Consider the following 18,061-nt stretch of genomic DNA (forward strand, 5'->3'; position numbering starts at 1 on the left):
CGCCCGTTAGTCAACCCTAATTCCATTTAATTGTGTTGCTCCAGTCTCAAACTTAATTGGATACTCCCAAACATAACATCAAATTTATCAATTGAATTAAAAATCAAAAGCTAAATATTTAGAACTCCCTAACATAAATTTTGGCAAAAAGGAGGTATTTTGAAAGACCTCTGTTTTCCATCAAAATCTCTCTCTCTCTCTCAACACCAGTCTCAATCGCGGGCCGATAGCTCAATGTTATGGCCACAAGCCACCAGGCCAACCGGCTACAAGTTACTCTCCCTAAATATACTTTACTGGCTACAGGGTTTACATTGGTCGATTTCTAGGGTTTCAATTTTGATCTTTGATGACAAAATTGGAGCGGAAATTACTACTGATTCACTCCTCAACTTTTCAATTCGTATATACATACATACATACATCAAGAACATCTGGGTCGGCCTTCAAACAGCAATCAATCAAAGTTGTGTCATTTCTATGTCTCAAAGATGTGTTTAAATACTTTATGCATCAGTTACTCTACTCATCTGATTCATCAAAGTCTTGAGACATGTTAGCAGTAGTAGTTTAGGATCAAACATATCTGATTCACCAACGAAATGATTCATATTTTTTAGGGTTTAATTTACAAAACGTCACTCTACTGTCATTTTTTTGACACTGTAATAGAATTTGTAGTTCATTCTAAATGTTGGGGACAGAAAATGGAAGAATCCTGACTTTAATTTGACACCCTGCTTGTGATTCTTTGCGGCCACAACAAGATTGGTGTTCTACTGGTCCCACATGACATAGCAACTGTGATTTAAACTCGATTCTCATCCGCTTCACACACACATGTTTTTTGTATATACATATAATCGTTTGGCTTTTCGAAACACCAAAATTGGTGGCCAACATCAACACTGTTTGTTTTGTTTGTTACTTACACAAACAACAACGACAATGCTGATTATCAAGTTATATAAATACACACGTATATGTATGGATATGTGGCCAAAATTATGCGTTTGGTTTTTGTATGTCAGGTGTGTGGCTCTGCTTGCTGGTGGGGATGACAGTCAAACCCTAGGCATCGCTGACCCTTTTATAGCTGGTATATGTGTGCGACTGTTTTTTTTTTTTTTTTTTTTTTTTGGGCATAAATTTGATGAATTGTATTGTAGTTCTTGTTTCTCGAAAACTCTGAATGTCTAGAATTGGTATTTGGTATTCAACAGGATGGATTTTGGGTGCTTATTTCCTTGGGGGTTATGCGAAGGATGGCCGAGGAATGAATGGTTTCTCTGAGGCTGTTATTGCTGCTGCCAAATCTTGGTCTTTGGGTATTCCAGTAAGTTCATCTAGGCTTTTGTAATTTTAAAATCATTTGCATTTATCAATATTATTAGTGTTCAACGTGTATTGAAATGCTTTATTTTGTTATTTGATTAATGCATAATGTTACGAACAATATTGTTATATAACAATGCGTGGAATATGAGCATGAAAGACAAAGAGGCCTACCAAAGCTTACATGGGATGAAAAAAATTAAAAACAACTCAAAAAATATAAATTTAATAGTAGATATGGTGCATGATAGAAAGAATAGAAAAAGAGAATTCATGTGGCCGACCCCATCTATATGGGATAAAGGCAAAGATGATGATGATGAATTTTCGCACTTCACTAAGCTGAATTTCCAAGCTCATGGGTTGATGGTTGAACAATAGCAAGTTGTAGATATTGATTACAGATTGGTGGGCTTAAATTTATAGTTTGAATTTGCATCAAGGACTATAAAGGGGTTTCTATGTGTGTGTCAAGAGTTTGATTTTCTGTTTTAAATGCACTCTTGGTCAAGCAGCTAATCCTCTTTTTTATCACGATAGTTGATGCCTACCTAATAATTTATTTTCAGTTCAGCTACTTGCCATGCATTGCTGAAAATTTACAGCATTTATACCAACGAAACAAAAACATTGAGTGAAAGTTTACACCATCAGACTAGTTACAGGACAAGTCTTGTCACTTTCTGATATCTCCATAAAAATCTGAAAATTGAACAGCAGTGAGATAAATAAGGTGACCAATATTGGATAGTTAATAGTACAATATGAGAGATTCAGTATAATTATATAACAATTTTTTTGATATTAGGGGAAATTCTTGGCCTTTCGATGCTCTACTGCTTTATGTAGATCATGTTGCTTCATGGTCTTGAAAACTGAGTGAATTTTCTTTATTAGAATGAGATTTAATAGGTTTGAGTACCCTTTTCTAGGTGCACGCTTTGTTGATTTGCAGTAATTTGTATCCTTATCCGCATGTTGATACATTTTTCAACAAAATTGTATTTCTTACAAGCTAAGTATAACACCGAAATTCTCACCCAAGCTGGTGTTGCTTCTGAGAAAATTCATGACTTCAACTTTTCCTTAAAGCTCTGTTTAGTTAGATGGAAATAACCTAGAAAAGAAAACAAATAGAAAGTGAAAGTGAAAGAAAAGAAAAGATATTTTCTAGCATGCATTTACGCATGACAATTTATTCAAGAAAATTGTAGAAAAATATTAGTTTGCTAGTTTGGATAGCATGAAAGTGAAGAGAAAGTGATTATGCATACCAAAACTATCCTTATGAAGTAAAATGATGGATTATTAAATTTAAATATATAATTGTTTATATTCATTTTTATTATCTATATTTAAAGTAAGGCTTCATAATATTTCCTTAGGTAAAACTAATTATTAGTTTAAGATACACAAATTAAAAATAAATAAAAAATTAGAGATGAAGAGGCAATACTAATGTTTGTATAATTTGCCTTGCGAACTTACCTCAGAATAGAAGTTGTTTTGGAGAGAACTTTGTACGATTAAATTACTGGGTAAAATAGGAACTGCAAATAAATAAGCGCTTTTTTCACGTGAAAATAAATTTTTGTATATTTTATGCCGAAAAATTTCTGAGGGAAAATACTCAATAAAGGAAATTAAATTTTCCATTAGTTTTCTCTTTCTATCTATCTAAACTCTAAAAAAATTTAAAAATTCTCTTTCCTTTATTTTCTAGCTGTTTTCACCTAACCAAACAAAGCCTAAGAGAAAATGTGATTGTCCAATATATCGTCATTTTCTCATAAGCACATGAATGTTGAGAGAGACAATAAAACACTAGTATTTGGTTTTGATGTTCATTCTTAGTTTTCCTTTATGTTTCTTTTGCTCGTAATTGTTGAGAGATACAATAAAACACTACTATCGTCCAACAACTTGTGAAAACTTTTTTTGTATTTATTAGCATCTACATGCAAGACTTGTATTTTCTCTAAGACTTCATTGGTGGTGCACATGGCTGAACCACGTTGGTGGCTTCTCTTATTTGGTTTTCTACCAGTGTAATGTCGTCTTCTAAGGGGGCTTCATTTCTAGTTCATCTGTTAGGACTTTGTGTCATGAGTTTTGGCAAATTCAGTGTTTAAAACTTTATGCAGTTGTAATTTTTGTTTAGTTATTTGAGTCCTATTTGTTGTTGGATATAAGTCCAAGAATGATTCAATAATGTTTGACACACCTTGTAATGGTAAATCATTGACATAATGGTTTCTTTGAATTATGATATTGGTAAGGAAAGAATGAGAAGGTAGAATAGAATGGAAGGACATATGAGATAGAGGAGGGGAGGCATATGAAATGATGGTGCTTCTGTTTAGTATCTATTACCATTGTGAAATATGTGAACGGTTAACACTTGTCAGCTGCTGCATTTGGTGCCACAATGTTATGATTTTTACTGCCTCCGGAGGTTTCCTTGTCGTGCTCATTTAGTCGACATTTTTGTCTAATGTTGATATCTGAAATCTATCCTTCTCGTTAACTAACACTTGCATTGTAAGTGATTTTGTTTTGATGGTACCTTATACAGCATCTTTGTTGGTATCAAGCACCAACACTTGTGTCAATGTCCTTGTATTTTTTGACTGTATGCAACAAGGTGACAAGGTCATTGTTGTACAGATTTGCAAACCCTAAAATGTGGTGTCATTGTAGAATCATGTTGAGGAAAGAGAAAACAGATGACATACCTGGAAATTTCTTATCTATAGCCATAAATTTTATGTTAACTTCCGTAAGTTAAATCACCTCCCTTAGATAGTTGAGGGGGGTTTTTTGGCCAAAAAATAGAAAAGGGAAGTTAAGTGCAAAATGCAAATAGAAAAGGGGAGTTCAATGCAGTTCACCCTTAATTTTATAATGATTTGAGCTTGCTATCCCAAAAAGAAGCAGCAGAAAGATTTAAACTAATATTTTTAAAATTTTAGAGACGTCACATGTTAAGTATTTTGATTCTTTTGAAACTTGTTACAGATCCGTGTTTATAAATTTTTAAAAATTTTGGGAGAGCAATATAGTTCCACGTTTACTAAAGGATTAACATAAGAGAGAATTTTTTAAAACGTAGATCACCCTGTCATTTGCACATGTTACTCCGTATATTTGTATTTTTAGTCTTTGGATTCTCAGTGTTTAATTGAATTTCCATCAACGAGACAATTGAAAGTTTTGACGTAATAGTACTTCAATATGAGCTTCGTAAAACATCTAATTGAATTCAGTTCCGTCAAGAAGGCAAATGAAAGTTCTTGACAAAATGCTATTTTATTATAAGCTTTGTACTCAGATTTGTCCATTAAATTAGTGTTGGAAACGGGGCATAAAAAATATAAACTTTGGATAAAATTTGGAATAGATTTCGCTAAAAATTGTTTGTGGATTTATAGACGAGTGCGTTCCTCTTCGCAATGAGATGAACGTGGTATATTTACTTTCTTAAATCCGTTTCCGGGTGAATGAGAAATTAGCTCCAAAGTAAGGTGTTTGATAAGCCTAAATGGGTTTGCAATAAGTGAGAAATGCTTGTCCCATATCGGAAAAATATTAAAACCATTTGAAGTATAAATAAGCCAAATATGAGATTTGGATTTGGGCCCAAAGGCACCCAAGTTTTTAAGAGGGGGAGGACTTAGGTAAGCTTTGGCTCGAACCAACTACCACGCACGCCGCCAGACCCAGGCGGGGCTTGGGTGTGAAGATTATTTAAGTTTTTATTAAACATAAATGGGCCTGTATTAAATTTTTAATCTTGGTTTTCAGTTTTTTCTATAGGGTGCACCTGGTTTTGAACCATTGTGACCCATGGTTGCACCCTCTTTAACAGGCACCTTATAGCCTATAAATACCCCTCCTTGGGTTCATTCCAAATCACACCAAAATTCAGAGAATTCTTCTTTTCTGAATTTTCTTCTTCTTCATTCTCTCTCTAGTCTGTGGGTTCGAGTCCGAGTCCGAGTTCGAGTTCGAGTCAAGTAGTATTACACCGAGCCGGTTCGTCTATTCCTTTGGTTTGCAGTGCTACTACTGAAAGAAGACAAGTCGTTGTATTATGGGAGATAGACGCCACTGAATCCGTTGGCACCATAGCGGAGCAAATCTGTCTTAAAGATATAGAATCAAATTATAGCCTCGACTTTAAATTATGTTCATTTATTTTATAGTTTTTATTTTATTATATTAAACTATATATTATAAAAAATTATATATATAGATTATTATTTTTATAAAATTAATTATATATATATACATTATATTTTCAGATAATATTTGAATAAATAATACTATAGTTTATGGTATAGTTATACCATATATTTTTTGGACAACAATCTAAAGACAGAATTGAACTTATGCTATAGTTTAATTATTTAAATATTATTGTTATTTTATTTTTGAAAATTTGACTGTGATTTGTATATATCATATATAACAGACGAATGGCAAGTACAAGTACTATTATGCCTAATGTTCCCGTCAGTCATGGGGAGAGCCTGAAAAATTTAATGGGGCAAAGTTTAAAAGGTGGCAACAGAAAATGATGTTCTACCTTACAACTCTGAATATAAGCAAGTACCTAACTGAGACTGCCCCAGTGCTAGATGAGGGTGAGAACATTACCAAGTTAGGAGTTGTTGATGCATGGAAGCATGGAGACTTCCTACGCAAGAACTAGATCCTCAATAGATTGCCAACATTTTATATAATGTGTACAGTCCAATAAATTTTGCTAAAGAGCTCTGGGAGTCACTAGTCAAGAAGTATAAAACAGAGGATGCTAGCTTGAAGAAGTTTGTGGTCGGACAATTTCTGGACTTCAAAATGATAGACTTTAAGACAGTCGTGAGCTAAGTGCAGGAGCTCCAATTAATCCTACATGAGATACATGCTGAGAAGATGGATTTGAGTGAATCTATTCAAGTAGCTTCAATCATTGAAAAGCTGCCACCTACTTGGAAAGATTTCAAAAACTACTTGAAGCATAAACGCAAGGAAATGGGACTCGAAGACCTAATTGTCAGGCTCAGAATTGAAGAAGATAACCGCGCATTTGAAAAGAAAGCTAGGAATTATTCAATGGTGTCAAAGGCAAATGTAGTGGAAGTTGGACAGAAAAATAAGAAGAGGAAGCACTCTGGAGAAGATCCTAGCCAAGGAAACTACAAGAGGTTCACTGGGAAGTGCTTCATATGCGGCAAGTTAGGACACCGAGCTAAAGACTGTCGTAGCCGCAAAGTATAACCTAACGGTTTTAACTCCAAGAAAAAGACCACTGAAGTACACATTGCCAAGGAAGATAAGTTGATAGCTGATGTGTCAGCTAAATCTTTCAGATGTGGTTTCTAAAATCAACCTTATGAGCAACAATAGAGAATGGTGGGTGGACACAGGAGCTACCCGTCATGTTTGCTCAGACAAGAGGATGTTCATTACCTATGAAGCTATAGATAATTATGAACAACTCTACATGGGAACTCTTCTATTGCAAAGGTTGAAGGATAAGGAAAGAATAAAGCTATTAATGACCTCGAGGAAAGAGCTCACTCTGAATAATGTGCTTCATGTACCAGACATCAGGAAGAACTTGGTCTCTGGATCACTCCCAAGTTTGTGCTGACTAAGAATGAGGTGTATGTAGGCAAAGGGTATCTAAGTAATGGACTATTCAAGTTCAATGAAATGACTGTTGTGCCCAAAGCTATTAAGCCGACGAACAGGGGACTCAGGGGGGTTGACTAGAATCAGATGGATTTTGAAAGCCTTGAATTCACTACTAGGACTACGTAGAAGGAGAATCCTATGTTATTGACCACCCCCTCCCTCTATTCCTACTAGGTCAATAAGGTAATGAATATGATTGAGTTATCTGATGTGTGGCATGGTAGGTTAGGACATATTATGATACGATTCGTAAATTAATTAACATGGATTCTATACCTAAATTTAGGATTGATTTAAATAAATAAAAAAAAAATGTCAAACATGTGTAAAAGCAAAACTGACTAGAACCTCATTTCACTCTATAGAGGAAAATACTGAACCTCTAGTATTAATTCACAGTGATATCTGTGACTTTAAATCTGTTCCAACAAGAGGTGGGAAAAAGTATTTCATTACTTTTATTGATAATTGCACAAGATACTGTTATTTATACTTGTTAAGAAGCAAAGACGAAGCCTTGGAAATGTTTAAACATTACAAGAATGAAGTTGAGAATCAACTTGGCAAAAAGATAAAGGTATTTAGAAGTGATAGAGGTGGTGAATACGAAGTACCATTCGCTGACATTTGCTCAGAACATGGTATTATTTACCAAACTACCGCTTCTTATTCACCTCAGCAGAACGGTGTTGCTAAACGCAAAAATCGTACCTTAAAAAAAATGATGAATGCTATGTTAATAAGTTCTGGTTTAACCCAGAATTTGTGGGGGGAAGCTTTGTTTTCTGCTAATTATGTTCTCAACAAAATACCTCAAAAGAAAACAAATGTGACACCTTATGAATTATGGAAATGTCAAAAACCTTCCTATAAATTCTTAAAAGTGTGGGGGTGTTTAGCTAAGCTTGCGGTTCCTACTCTTAAGAAGGTTAAGATAGGACCAAAAACCTTTGATGGTATTTTCATAGGCTATGCACAGAATAGTAGTACATATCGTTTCCTTGTGCATAAATTAGACATTCCTAACATCCATATCAATATAATTATTGAGTCAAGGAATGCTTGTTTCTTTGAGGATATATTTCCTTGTAAAAATCCTCTTAAAAGAAATCATGATATTGCTAATAACAATATACAAGAAAATATAGACCAAAAGTCTATAGATGATGAAAATAAGGAATAACCTAGACGTAGTAAAAGAGTTAGAACGTCTAAGTCATTTGATCCTGATTTTCTGACATATATATGGAGAATGAGCCACAAAGTTATAAGGAAGTTATGTCTTTTCCTGAAGCTTTATGGAAAGAAGCCATAAATAGTGAAATTGAATCCATCATGCAAAATCATACTTGGGAGCTGGTGGATCTTCCTCTTAGTACTAAAACTTTAGGGTATAAGTGGATTTTCAAGAGGAAGATAAAGCTTGATGGTTCAATTAATAAATAAAAAGCCGGGCTTGTTGCTAAAGGATACAGGCAAAATAAAGGCTTGGATTATTTTGACACATATTTGCCGGTCACAAGAATAGCATCCATTAGATTGTTACTTGCTATTGCAGCATTGCAAAATTTAGAAATACATCAAATGGATGTTAAGACTGCATTTTTGAATGGTGAATTAGAGGAGGAAATCTATATGGAACAACCTGAAGGTTTTATAGTTCCCGGAAAATAAAAGAAAGTGTGCAAACTTGTAAAATCCTTATATGGATTAAAACAAGCACTTAAACAATGGCATGAAAAATTTGACAAAGTGATGTTGTCAAATGGTTTTAGAACAAATGAGTGTGATAAATGTGTTTATGTGAAAAACACTCAAAATGGTTTTAGAATTAATGAGTGTGATAAATGTTGTAGCATATCACAACTTGAGTATTCTCGCATTATAAGAAGCTTAATATATTTGATGAATTGCACACGACCAGACATAGCATACTCGGTTAATAAATTGAGTAGCTATACAAGTAATCCAGAAAAGAACCATTGGACTTTAATAATCAAGGTTTAAGGTATTTAAGATATACCATAAGTTATGGATTACATTATTCTAGATATCCAACAGTACTTGAAGGATACAGTGATGCTAATTGAATATCAGATACGAAGGATTTTAAATCCATAAGTGGCTATGTCTTTACTATTGGAGGAGGTACCATATCTTAGAAATCTTCAAAACAGACTTGTATTGCCAGATCCACTATGGAATCTGAATTTATTGGTTTGGATAAAGCTGGTGAAAAAGCTGAGTGGCTTTGTAATTTCTTAGAAGATATTCCAAATTGGTTTAAACCTGTGCCCGCTATATGTATACATTGCAATAGTCAATCAGCAATTGGAAGGGCACAAAGTAATATACACAACGGTAAGTCTCGACATATACGTCGAAAACACAATACTGTTAAACAATTGCTCTCAAGTGGGATAATCTCAATAGATTATATCAGATCAAAAAATAATTTAACGAATCCGTTTACAAAAGGTTTGATAAGAGAGCAAGTGTATAGTTCATCGAGAGGAATGGGGTTAAAGTCAAAAGTTAACGAGTCATTTTAAGGAAACCCAATCTAGTGGACTGGAGATTCCAAGATCTTGGTTCAAAGGGACAACAGAAATTCTAAATGGCTCACCAGAAGTACTGGGAAGATTTAATCTTCTACCCATTACTCTAATGATACAGTGCAACCAAAAACGTTGAGTAAGATAAGCTATGCTTTTAATGACTCTTATATCTTGAAAATTCAAGTGGGTTATAGTACAATACTCTTAATAAGAAGTCACCTATATGAGTGTAAAGTGGGGCCGCTTCTATGAGAACTTCTAAGGCTAAATTTCTAGAGCACTCATGAATTACTAAGAGTTGTTCAGGGCCTTATGAACACAACCATGAGAACCGACTTTGTGCGGGAAGGAACTATGTGTTTGCTATTATCTTGGTTTACATCAACGACTGAACAGTTTAATACATCATGTTCACTGGCTAGCCAGTAAATCTAATAATAATACACTAAGGAAGGTTCAAAGCCAAAAGTTACCTATCCCGATACAGTTACTTTCCAATAGTACTCTCTCTAGTGTCTGTATCTTCTTTATTTGCAATTTACGCAAATTTCCATTCATGTGGGGGATTGTTGGGAATGGGGGCATAAAAAACAAAAACTTTAGATGAGATTTGGAACAGATTCCGCTAAGAATTGTTTGCGAATCTATAGATGAGTGCGTTCCTTTTCGCAAAGAGATGAACGTGGTATATTTACTTTCTAAAATCCGTTTCTGGGTGAATGATAAATTAGCTCCAAAGTAACGTGTTTGATAAGGCTAAATGGGTTTGCAATATGTGAGATACTTGTTCCACATCGGAAAAATATTAAAACCATTTGAAGTATAAATAAGCTAAGTATGGGATTTGGGTTTGAGCCCAAGGGCACCCAAGTTTTTAATAAGGGGAGGACCTAGGCAAGCTTAGGTTCGAACCAACTACCACGCGCGCGCCGCTTGACTCAGGCGGGGCAGGGCGGGGCTTGGGTGTGAATTCTATTTAATTTTTTATTAAACAAAAATAGGCCTGTATTAAATTTTTAAACTGATTAGGCTTATTAAAGATGGACGAATTGGGCTTGCGGTTTAATTTGGCTGGGCTTCAAATGGGTTTATTAAGTGGGCTAAAAACCAGTTTTTTGGTATTTTGAATTTAAATTAAAAAAACCAAAAAACTGTTTTTCAGTTTTTTCCATAGGGTGCACCTGGTCTAAACCATTGTGACCCATGGTTGCACCCTCCTTAAGAGGGACCTCATAGTCTATAAATACTCCTCCTTGGGTTCATTCCAAATCACACCAAAATTCAAAAAATTCTTCTCTTCTTCTGAATTTTCTTTTTCTTCCTTCTCTCTTTAGTCTGTGGGTTCGAGCCCTAGTCTTTGGGTTCGAGTCAGAGAATGCTACACTGAGCCAGTTCGCCTATTCCTTTGGTTTGCAGTGCTACTACCGAAGGAAGACAAGTCGTTATATCCTAAGAGATAAACACCACTGAGTCCGTTAGCACCATAGCAGGACGAATCTGTCTTAAGGACATAGAATTAAATTCTAGCCTCGACTTTAAATCAGGTTCCTTTATTTTATAATTTTTATTTTATTATATTAAACTATATATTATAAAAAATTATATATATATATAGATTATTATTTTATAAAAATAATTATATATATATATATATATACACATTATATTTTTAGTTAATATTTAAATAAATAATACTATAGTTTATGGTATAGTTATACCACATATTTTTTGGACAACAATTAGAAATTCAAAACAAAAATCTATATGACAAAAAAAAATAATAACAAATAAATAAAAAGAACAATTTTGGCAAAAATTAAGTATTTTGAAATACCTCAAAGTAAACCTGGTGGGTGTAATGTAATTTTTTCCTTCTGTGTACTAGTTTCCAACCTTAGCATATGGTTTAAGGTTTAAACCCCAAACCAAAAGGCTATAAGGTGAACCAGTGCTCACTTTGTCTCCTTTAATCAACTTGGACCAAATTTAAGAAAGCCCCCATTATTCTTTAATCCCTAGAACCAATAGATGCCTCAATTCTCTCACTGTTGTTGCAAACGCCGTCGCTGTTGGCAAAGGCAGATCCAGAATTTCTTGTTGGGGTGGGTTAATATTAAACATAAATTTAATAACAAAATTTCTTAAGCAAAAATAATAATAATAATAAATAAATAATAATTATAACATAATATAGATAAATATTTAAATTCAAAGATTACAAAATATTTATCTAAGTTGTGCTCGACGAGTCTTTAAAGAATCGAATTTGTCAATAATAAACTCTAAATCAATTTTCCAAACAAGCTTTCGTTCAAGATTGATGGTCATGTAGTCAACAAAAAATTCATCTCCAATCTTGCTACGCATCGCTGTTTTAACACGTTTCATGCCTGAAAATACTCTCTCCGTAGTTGCTATAGAAATAGGAAGAGTCAACACAAGACGAATCAATCTGTCAACCAAAGGGTAGTAGTCAAACTTCTTGCTTACAACTAGTTCTCGACTTAAATCAGTAAGAGAAGAAATATTCTGAAACTCAGGATCACTAGATATATCAAGTTGATAATGGATCAACTGAAACTTCAATGTTTTAACATCTTGACCAGTGAATTCCCAAGGATAGAATTTCTTAGCAAGATTGCATATCTCTTCCACGTTAAAAGATTTAAAAGAATGACTAGGATCCAAAGCCGAGCTAAGAGTAAGAAGTTCCACTACTTCATTGTTAAATCTATGTTCTAACTCCATTAACTGTAAATCTATTGCAGAGTTGAAAATGTCAAAGTTATAATGGTGCTCAACTGTAATATGATCTTGTTGCTGGCCATGAAGACCCGTACCCTTAACATAACGAGAACTCAAATCAGGTATATCAATGTTATGTCGATTGCAAAATGACACCACATTGGCAAGGAAAATATCCCAATTATCTTCTCTGAATTTTTTAAGGAGATTTTTAGTTGATGAGACTAATTTCAAAACATTTAGAATGTCTTGAGATTTGCATTGCAAGGCCTGGCAAAGTGTGTCAGTGAATCCCATAATGTTATTCATTAGGTGTAAAATAAATATGAATTCAAAGTTTCTCATTACCTTGTAAATACCTGAAGCTTGCCCACGTATCTGTTGACTTCGTCCACCCTTTCTAAGACTTTCAACAACTCTGCAGGATGTAGTATATATATCAATCAAATCCTTCACAAAATCGTAATGTGAGCTCCAACGAGGAACTCCAGCTCGATGCAAGGTGCCAATCTGATTAACCCCTTTACCAGATTTACGTTCACCTGTGCTCAACATACGTGCAATCTCATCCATTTGAAAAGATTTTAATTCAACAAGACGCTTAGGAGTGGAAGCAACAAGATTGACAATACAAGTTAGGTGAGAGAAAAATTGCCAAATATTCATCTCATCTTTTGCTGCTGCAACTAATGCTAGTTGTAATCGATGAGCAAAGCAATGGGCATAATAAGCAAATGGGCAATCTTTAAGAAATAATGATTGTAGTCCATTCCATTCGCCGCGTATATTACTAGCACCATCGTACCCTTGACCTCTCAAATTTTGAATTGAAAGATTAAACTGACCAAATAACAGATATTGCATCCTTAAGCGTAACTGCTGATGTGTTTTCAACTCCCACAATGGCAAAAAAAACGTTCCATTAACAAGCCATCATCCTTGACATATCTTAAAACAAGAGTCAGTTGCTTTGTATTAGATTTATCTTGTGCTTCATCAACAAGAATATAATGTTTGCCTCCTGCAATTTCATCACAAATCATTTTTCTCACTCTGTTTGCAAGAATATAAAGAATCTCTTTTTGAATTGATGGAGCAATGTATTGGGCATTTTGTGGAGTATTGTCTAAGATAACACTTGGAAGTTCATCATTTCCTTCCGCTTTGCACTTTAACACTTCAATAAAATTCCCTCGATTTAATGAACTTGAACTTTCATCATGGCCTCTAGAACCAATTCCTTACAATGCTAGCAAGTGAATGATTTCAATAGTTGTTTTAAGCAGCATTCGATTCTTCAAAACCTCGGCATTCAACAATTTATCAAATATGTTGTGCCGATTTCTTGAAATTCCCATAAAGCATGGCACATTTTGTATGTGGTGAGGATTGAAGTCCCATATGTTTCAAGAATACATAATTTTTTTCATCATTAACTCTCTTCCAACCGCTAAATCCACCAACTACAAGTGAAGAACGACTCGCCACCATATTTTCAGAGAGAAAGCATGGAAAACAATATACTTTATCTTTTGAAGGAGAATACTTTAACTAAGGAAATTGCTTGAACCATTCATACTTAAATTGTCGATTCTGCTTTCCATCTGAAGAGTTAGGATCATGGGAAAGTTTAGGTTGATAAGGCCCCAAATTGATATAAGCTCGTCTAAGCTCATCCAATTGATTTACTAGGTATTCATGTAATTGAATATATAACCCATGATCTCTTTCAATAGAAGTGGAGTGAAGTTGATTGGGTTTAACAACTTGAGGTAGGGTAGGAGGTTACAAATCAAGATCACTAGGTATATAATTTTTCGATTGATCATCGTCAACGTTAGATGCACTACCACTAGGTATATCCTTTTTCGATTGACCATCGTCACTCATTTGGTCTCTCTTTTGATAGAATGAGAGAATAGACATACTTTTCACTTTCCTATTTGGAGGTTGATGTTGAGCCATTATTATTTAACCTAATAAAATTAAAGAATGAGTTAGATAAAAAATACCTAAATCAAAATATATCAACCAATACCATGCTAAGACTGCTGTAGACTGTAGTTTCAACTTTTTAACATTCTATCACTGTTTGTATAGTTTCTACTTTTTAACATTCTATCACTGCTTGTCTGCTTTTTCCAAATTAACATAAGCGCTATTGTTTAATTCTATTTTAAACTTTTTAGTTTGCAAAATAAGTAATTTTAAATTTTTAAGTAATTTATCCAAATCAAAATATATCAACCAATTAACCAAACCCTATATTCAGTAATTTTGTTAAGAAAAAATCTGGAATAAAAATTATATATATATATATATATATATATATATATATATATATATTGAATAATTGAAGAAATGACTTACCTTGAATATCAATTGATCCAATTTGTTGTGCACTTGTGCTTTATACCTAGAGTCTAAAGTGATGAAAACAATTCCAATTTGTTGGCCTTCAGCAATTTCTGCAAAGGGAGATCCAATTAGAAATTGTGTGATTCAATTCAATTTGTTGACCTATATTAAGTTTGCAAAACTTAATAATTTACCTAAATCAAAATATATCAACCAAACCCTATATTAAGTAATTTTGTTAAAAAAAAATTTGGAATAAAATATATATATATATATATATATATATATATATATATATATATTGAATAATTGAAAAAATGAATTATGACTTACCTTGAATATCAATTGATCGTGCACTTGTGCTTTATACTTAGAGTCTGAAGTGATGAAAGCAATTCCAATTTGTTGGGTGGGAGGCTGAAAAGCTTGAAAATCTAAAATGATTTGCCCTAAAATCTGAAGGAGTCGAACGTGAAATGATTTATTTTAGTACGGTGGCTGAGTTGACTTGGGCTTTATTGAGTTTTTGCCTTTTGGGGTGGGCTAATACTATTAATTTTTTTATTTATTTTTTGGGCTGGGCTAATATATTAGTATAGTAAATTTTTATTTTTTTTTTATTTTTTGGGTGGGCTACAGTCCACCTTTGCCTACCCCTGTGTCCGCCTTTGGCTGCTGGTGGTCCTCCTGCCGCCACCACCACCACCACCACCACATGGATTTGGTTATTTTGTCATGATTAAAAAGTCTGAATGTGTATAGACTAGTTGACAGTGTTTTGTTGGGAAAAAAAAAAGAGGATGAGGAGGTAACTCTAGCGTGTGTGTGTAAAAGAAATGGTAATTTACACAAACGTTCTTATGGTTTGCCATAATTATAGGAACTTCCCATCTGGTTTGAAAATTTATTCGAACATCTCCTAAGTATGAAAATATCCCACACGAACTTCCCTTCTGTTAGAGTCAACTTCAATTAACAACGGAAATGGATGACTTCATCTACTAATTTTACTAAAATTTCTAAAATACCCTTGTCTATATAATATATATATATATATATATATATATATATATATATATATAACTGGCGACTTCTTCAATATCCGGTGGAACGGCTCTTTCCTGTTTAACTCTCGGAACGGTGTCATTCCGTACAAGATCTTGTACAGCATAACGCCCAAGCACCAACAGTTCACGGCGAAGTCGTGGCCCTTCCCTAGTATGATCTCCGGTGCCACGTAGTCCTCCGTCCCGACGAACAATTTCAACTTCGCAGCCGAGTTCGACTCGAAACTCGCGGAGTCGACACCGATCTCCAGTGGAGGCGCCGAGTCTTTCGGCAAAATGCTCGAGTTGCAACAGCTGTGGAATGACGGAAATCGCTTCTTCTTAATTGGCGCCAATTTCGCAACTGATTTAACAATTGGCCGACGAGCTAGGTTCGGGAGATTTTGGTGGGTGTTTTGTTGATAGATCGAAATCGACGAGCATTAGATGTCCGTTCTCTTGAATCACTACGTTTTTTGGCTTCAAATCTCTGTAAACATTCCCTAATCCGTGTAAATACTCCAATGCCAGTACCAATTCCATAGCATAAAACCTGAAGAGAGAGAAAATTTAGAGAATGAAAATTAAACAAAATGTGGAGAGCATTTGATTGATATATTCATGGCAACAAATTTTACCTGATAATATTGTCAGAGAACATTTTCTCGATTTGATTCTTTCTGAGAGAGTTGAGATCGCGTCCAGGATAGTAATCGATGGCATAGCTGATGATCTCGTCGATGGAGAGAACTAACTCCTCGAAGTCTGGGAAGGAGTGGATGTCGAAAACTTCTCAAGACTTCTTGTTCGAAGCAGATTCGTCTATACTCATTGAGATCTCCATTGATGTCGACCTTGATATTCTGAATCGAGGCTTTGTAGATTGCCTTTAGAGCAAGAAATTCAGTATTGGACTGTTGTTGATCTGGTTGGACCAGGAACACCACGCCTTTGACTCCGCGACTGAGTACGGAGATGACTTTCAAGTGGCGGAGCTCCAACAACGGGATGTCATTTTGGCGGCGGTGGTGATCATGTTTGCCGTTCACGGCGAAAGTGACTGACCGACGACGAGCTAAGACGATTATTGGTGCAATTTATATGAGAGATGATTTGGGTAAGTTAGAGAGAGAAAGTGTTAGAGAGGGAAAGTAAGTACTTGAAAGAAGGTTGGTGATGGATTCTGTGACCTATATGTTTACTACACGTGTTTATGGAGAAGATGCTGTGTACAACTGACAAGCTGATGTCATACTTAATTAATAACTCATAAGTAGTTTAGTAATTTCGGATGTTAATGAGAAGGTATTTCAGTAATTTTGACGGGTCCGTTAGTGTATTTAACGGTTCGTCACACACAAGGGAGATCCGTGTAAGATATTTTTAAACTCAAGGGAGATCCAAGTAAATTTCCAAACCCAAGAGAGGTTCCAGTAATTATGACAAATTATAAGAGAGATTTGTATAAATTATTTTAAAAGAAATTCATATCACTTACCCACCCACTTTACTTTCTTTAAAATTCAAATATTTATAATTTATTTTACAAAGTAGAGAAAATATCACTAGACCACAAAATTCTTGATACGGAGATAACTCTCGTATAAACAACCTTGTTCGGTGACTATCATATAAAAAGTAGTAACTCTCTTTTAAAAAATAAAAATAAAAATAAAAGAATTAACAGTAACTCTCACATTAAAGTCTCTTGTGAACAGACTTGTTGGACTTGAAAGAGTCGCAAATAGAAACACAAAATAAGAAATTCAAAAATATTCATAATAGATCTCAATTTGGATTTTTTATTTTACATTGGCAATAAATACACTTAATATACACTTTTTCCCCACATCCCAGCTTGAAGTCATTGGACTACATGCCTTTTGGTGTGTGTGTATATATATATATATTCTTGTAAATATAGAGCAGTGATTAGGGACTGTTCAAAAAAATAATAAAAAAAATGTTGCTTAACTCCTTCAAGGTTAGACCAAATTATAGACAATAATGTCACTGAGAATCGTGAAGCACCTGAAGACCGAGACAAGAACAACCACAAGATCATCACATGATAACCATAACCCTCTAATATTATTATCTAACAGTAATAATTAGCAACATTTGATTAAGCCCCTCAGTAGTTGATTCAAATGAAAATACAATATAAGTAGACCAAAAAGATTCATAATACATCTGCATTGAGTGAGTATAAATAAATATTATTTGGTTACCTTACTTGAAGAAAAAATATAAATATTAGTACCCGCTTCAAATAAAAAGGTTCATGAAAAGAATTGTGAGTGAAATTATAACGTGGTG

General features: G+C 34.2%; 1 protein-coding gene and 1 pseudogene across 1 annotated transcript; both read right to left on the bottom strand.

Moving 5' to 3' along the window:
• Positions 1-11,819: 11,819 nt before the first annotated feature.
• Positions 11,820-13,202, bottom strand: LOC132272658 (uncharacterized). Its single transcript, XM_059773760.1, has one exon. It carries the CDS (start codon positions 13,200-13,202, stop codon positions 11,820-11,822), a length of 1,383 nt encoding a protein of 460 aa, XP_059629743.1.
• A 2,046-nt stretch (positions 13,203-15,248) lies between these two features.
• Positions 15,249-16,839, bottom strand: LOC132272660 (serine/threonine-protein kinase OXI1-like; annotated as a pseudogene).
• Between the last annotated feature and the right edge of the window lie 1,222 nt (positions 16,840-18,061).

The sequence above is a fragment of the Cornus florida genome, unplaced genomic scaffold, assembly GCF_030987335.1.
Source record: "Cornus florida cultivar Cherokee Brave unplaced genomic scaffold, ASM3098733v1 CherokeeBrave_3.0.0_Hap2_Chr09, whole genome shotgun sequence".
NCBI lineage: Eukaryota > Viridiplantae > Streptophyta > Magnoliopsida > Cornales > Cornaceae > Cornus > Cornus florida.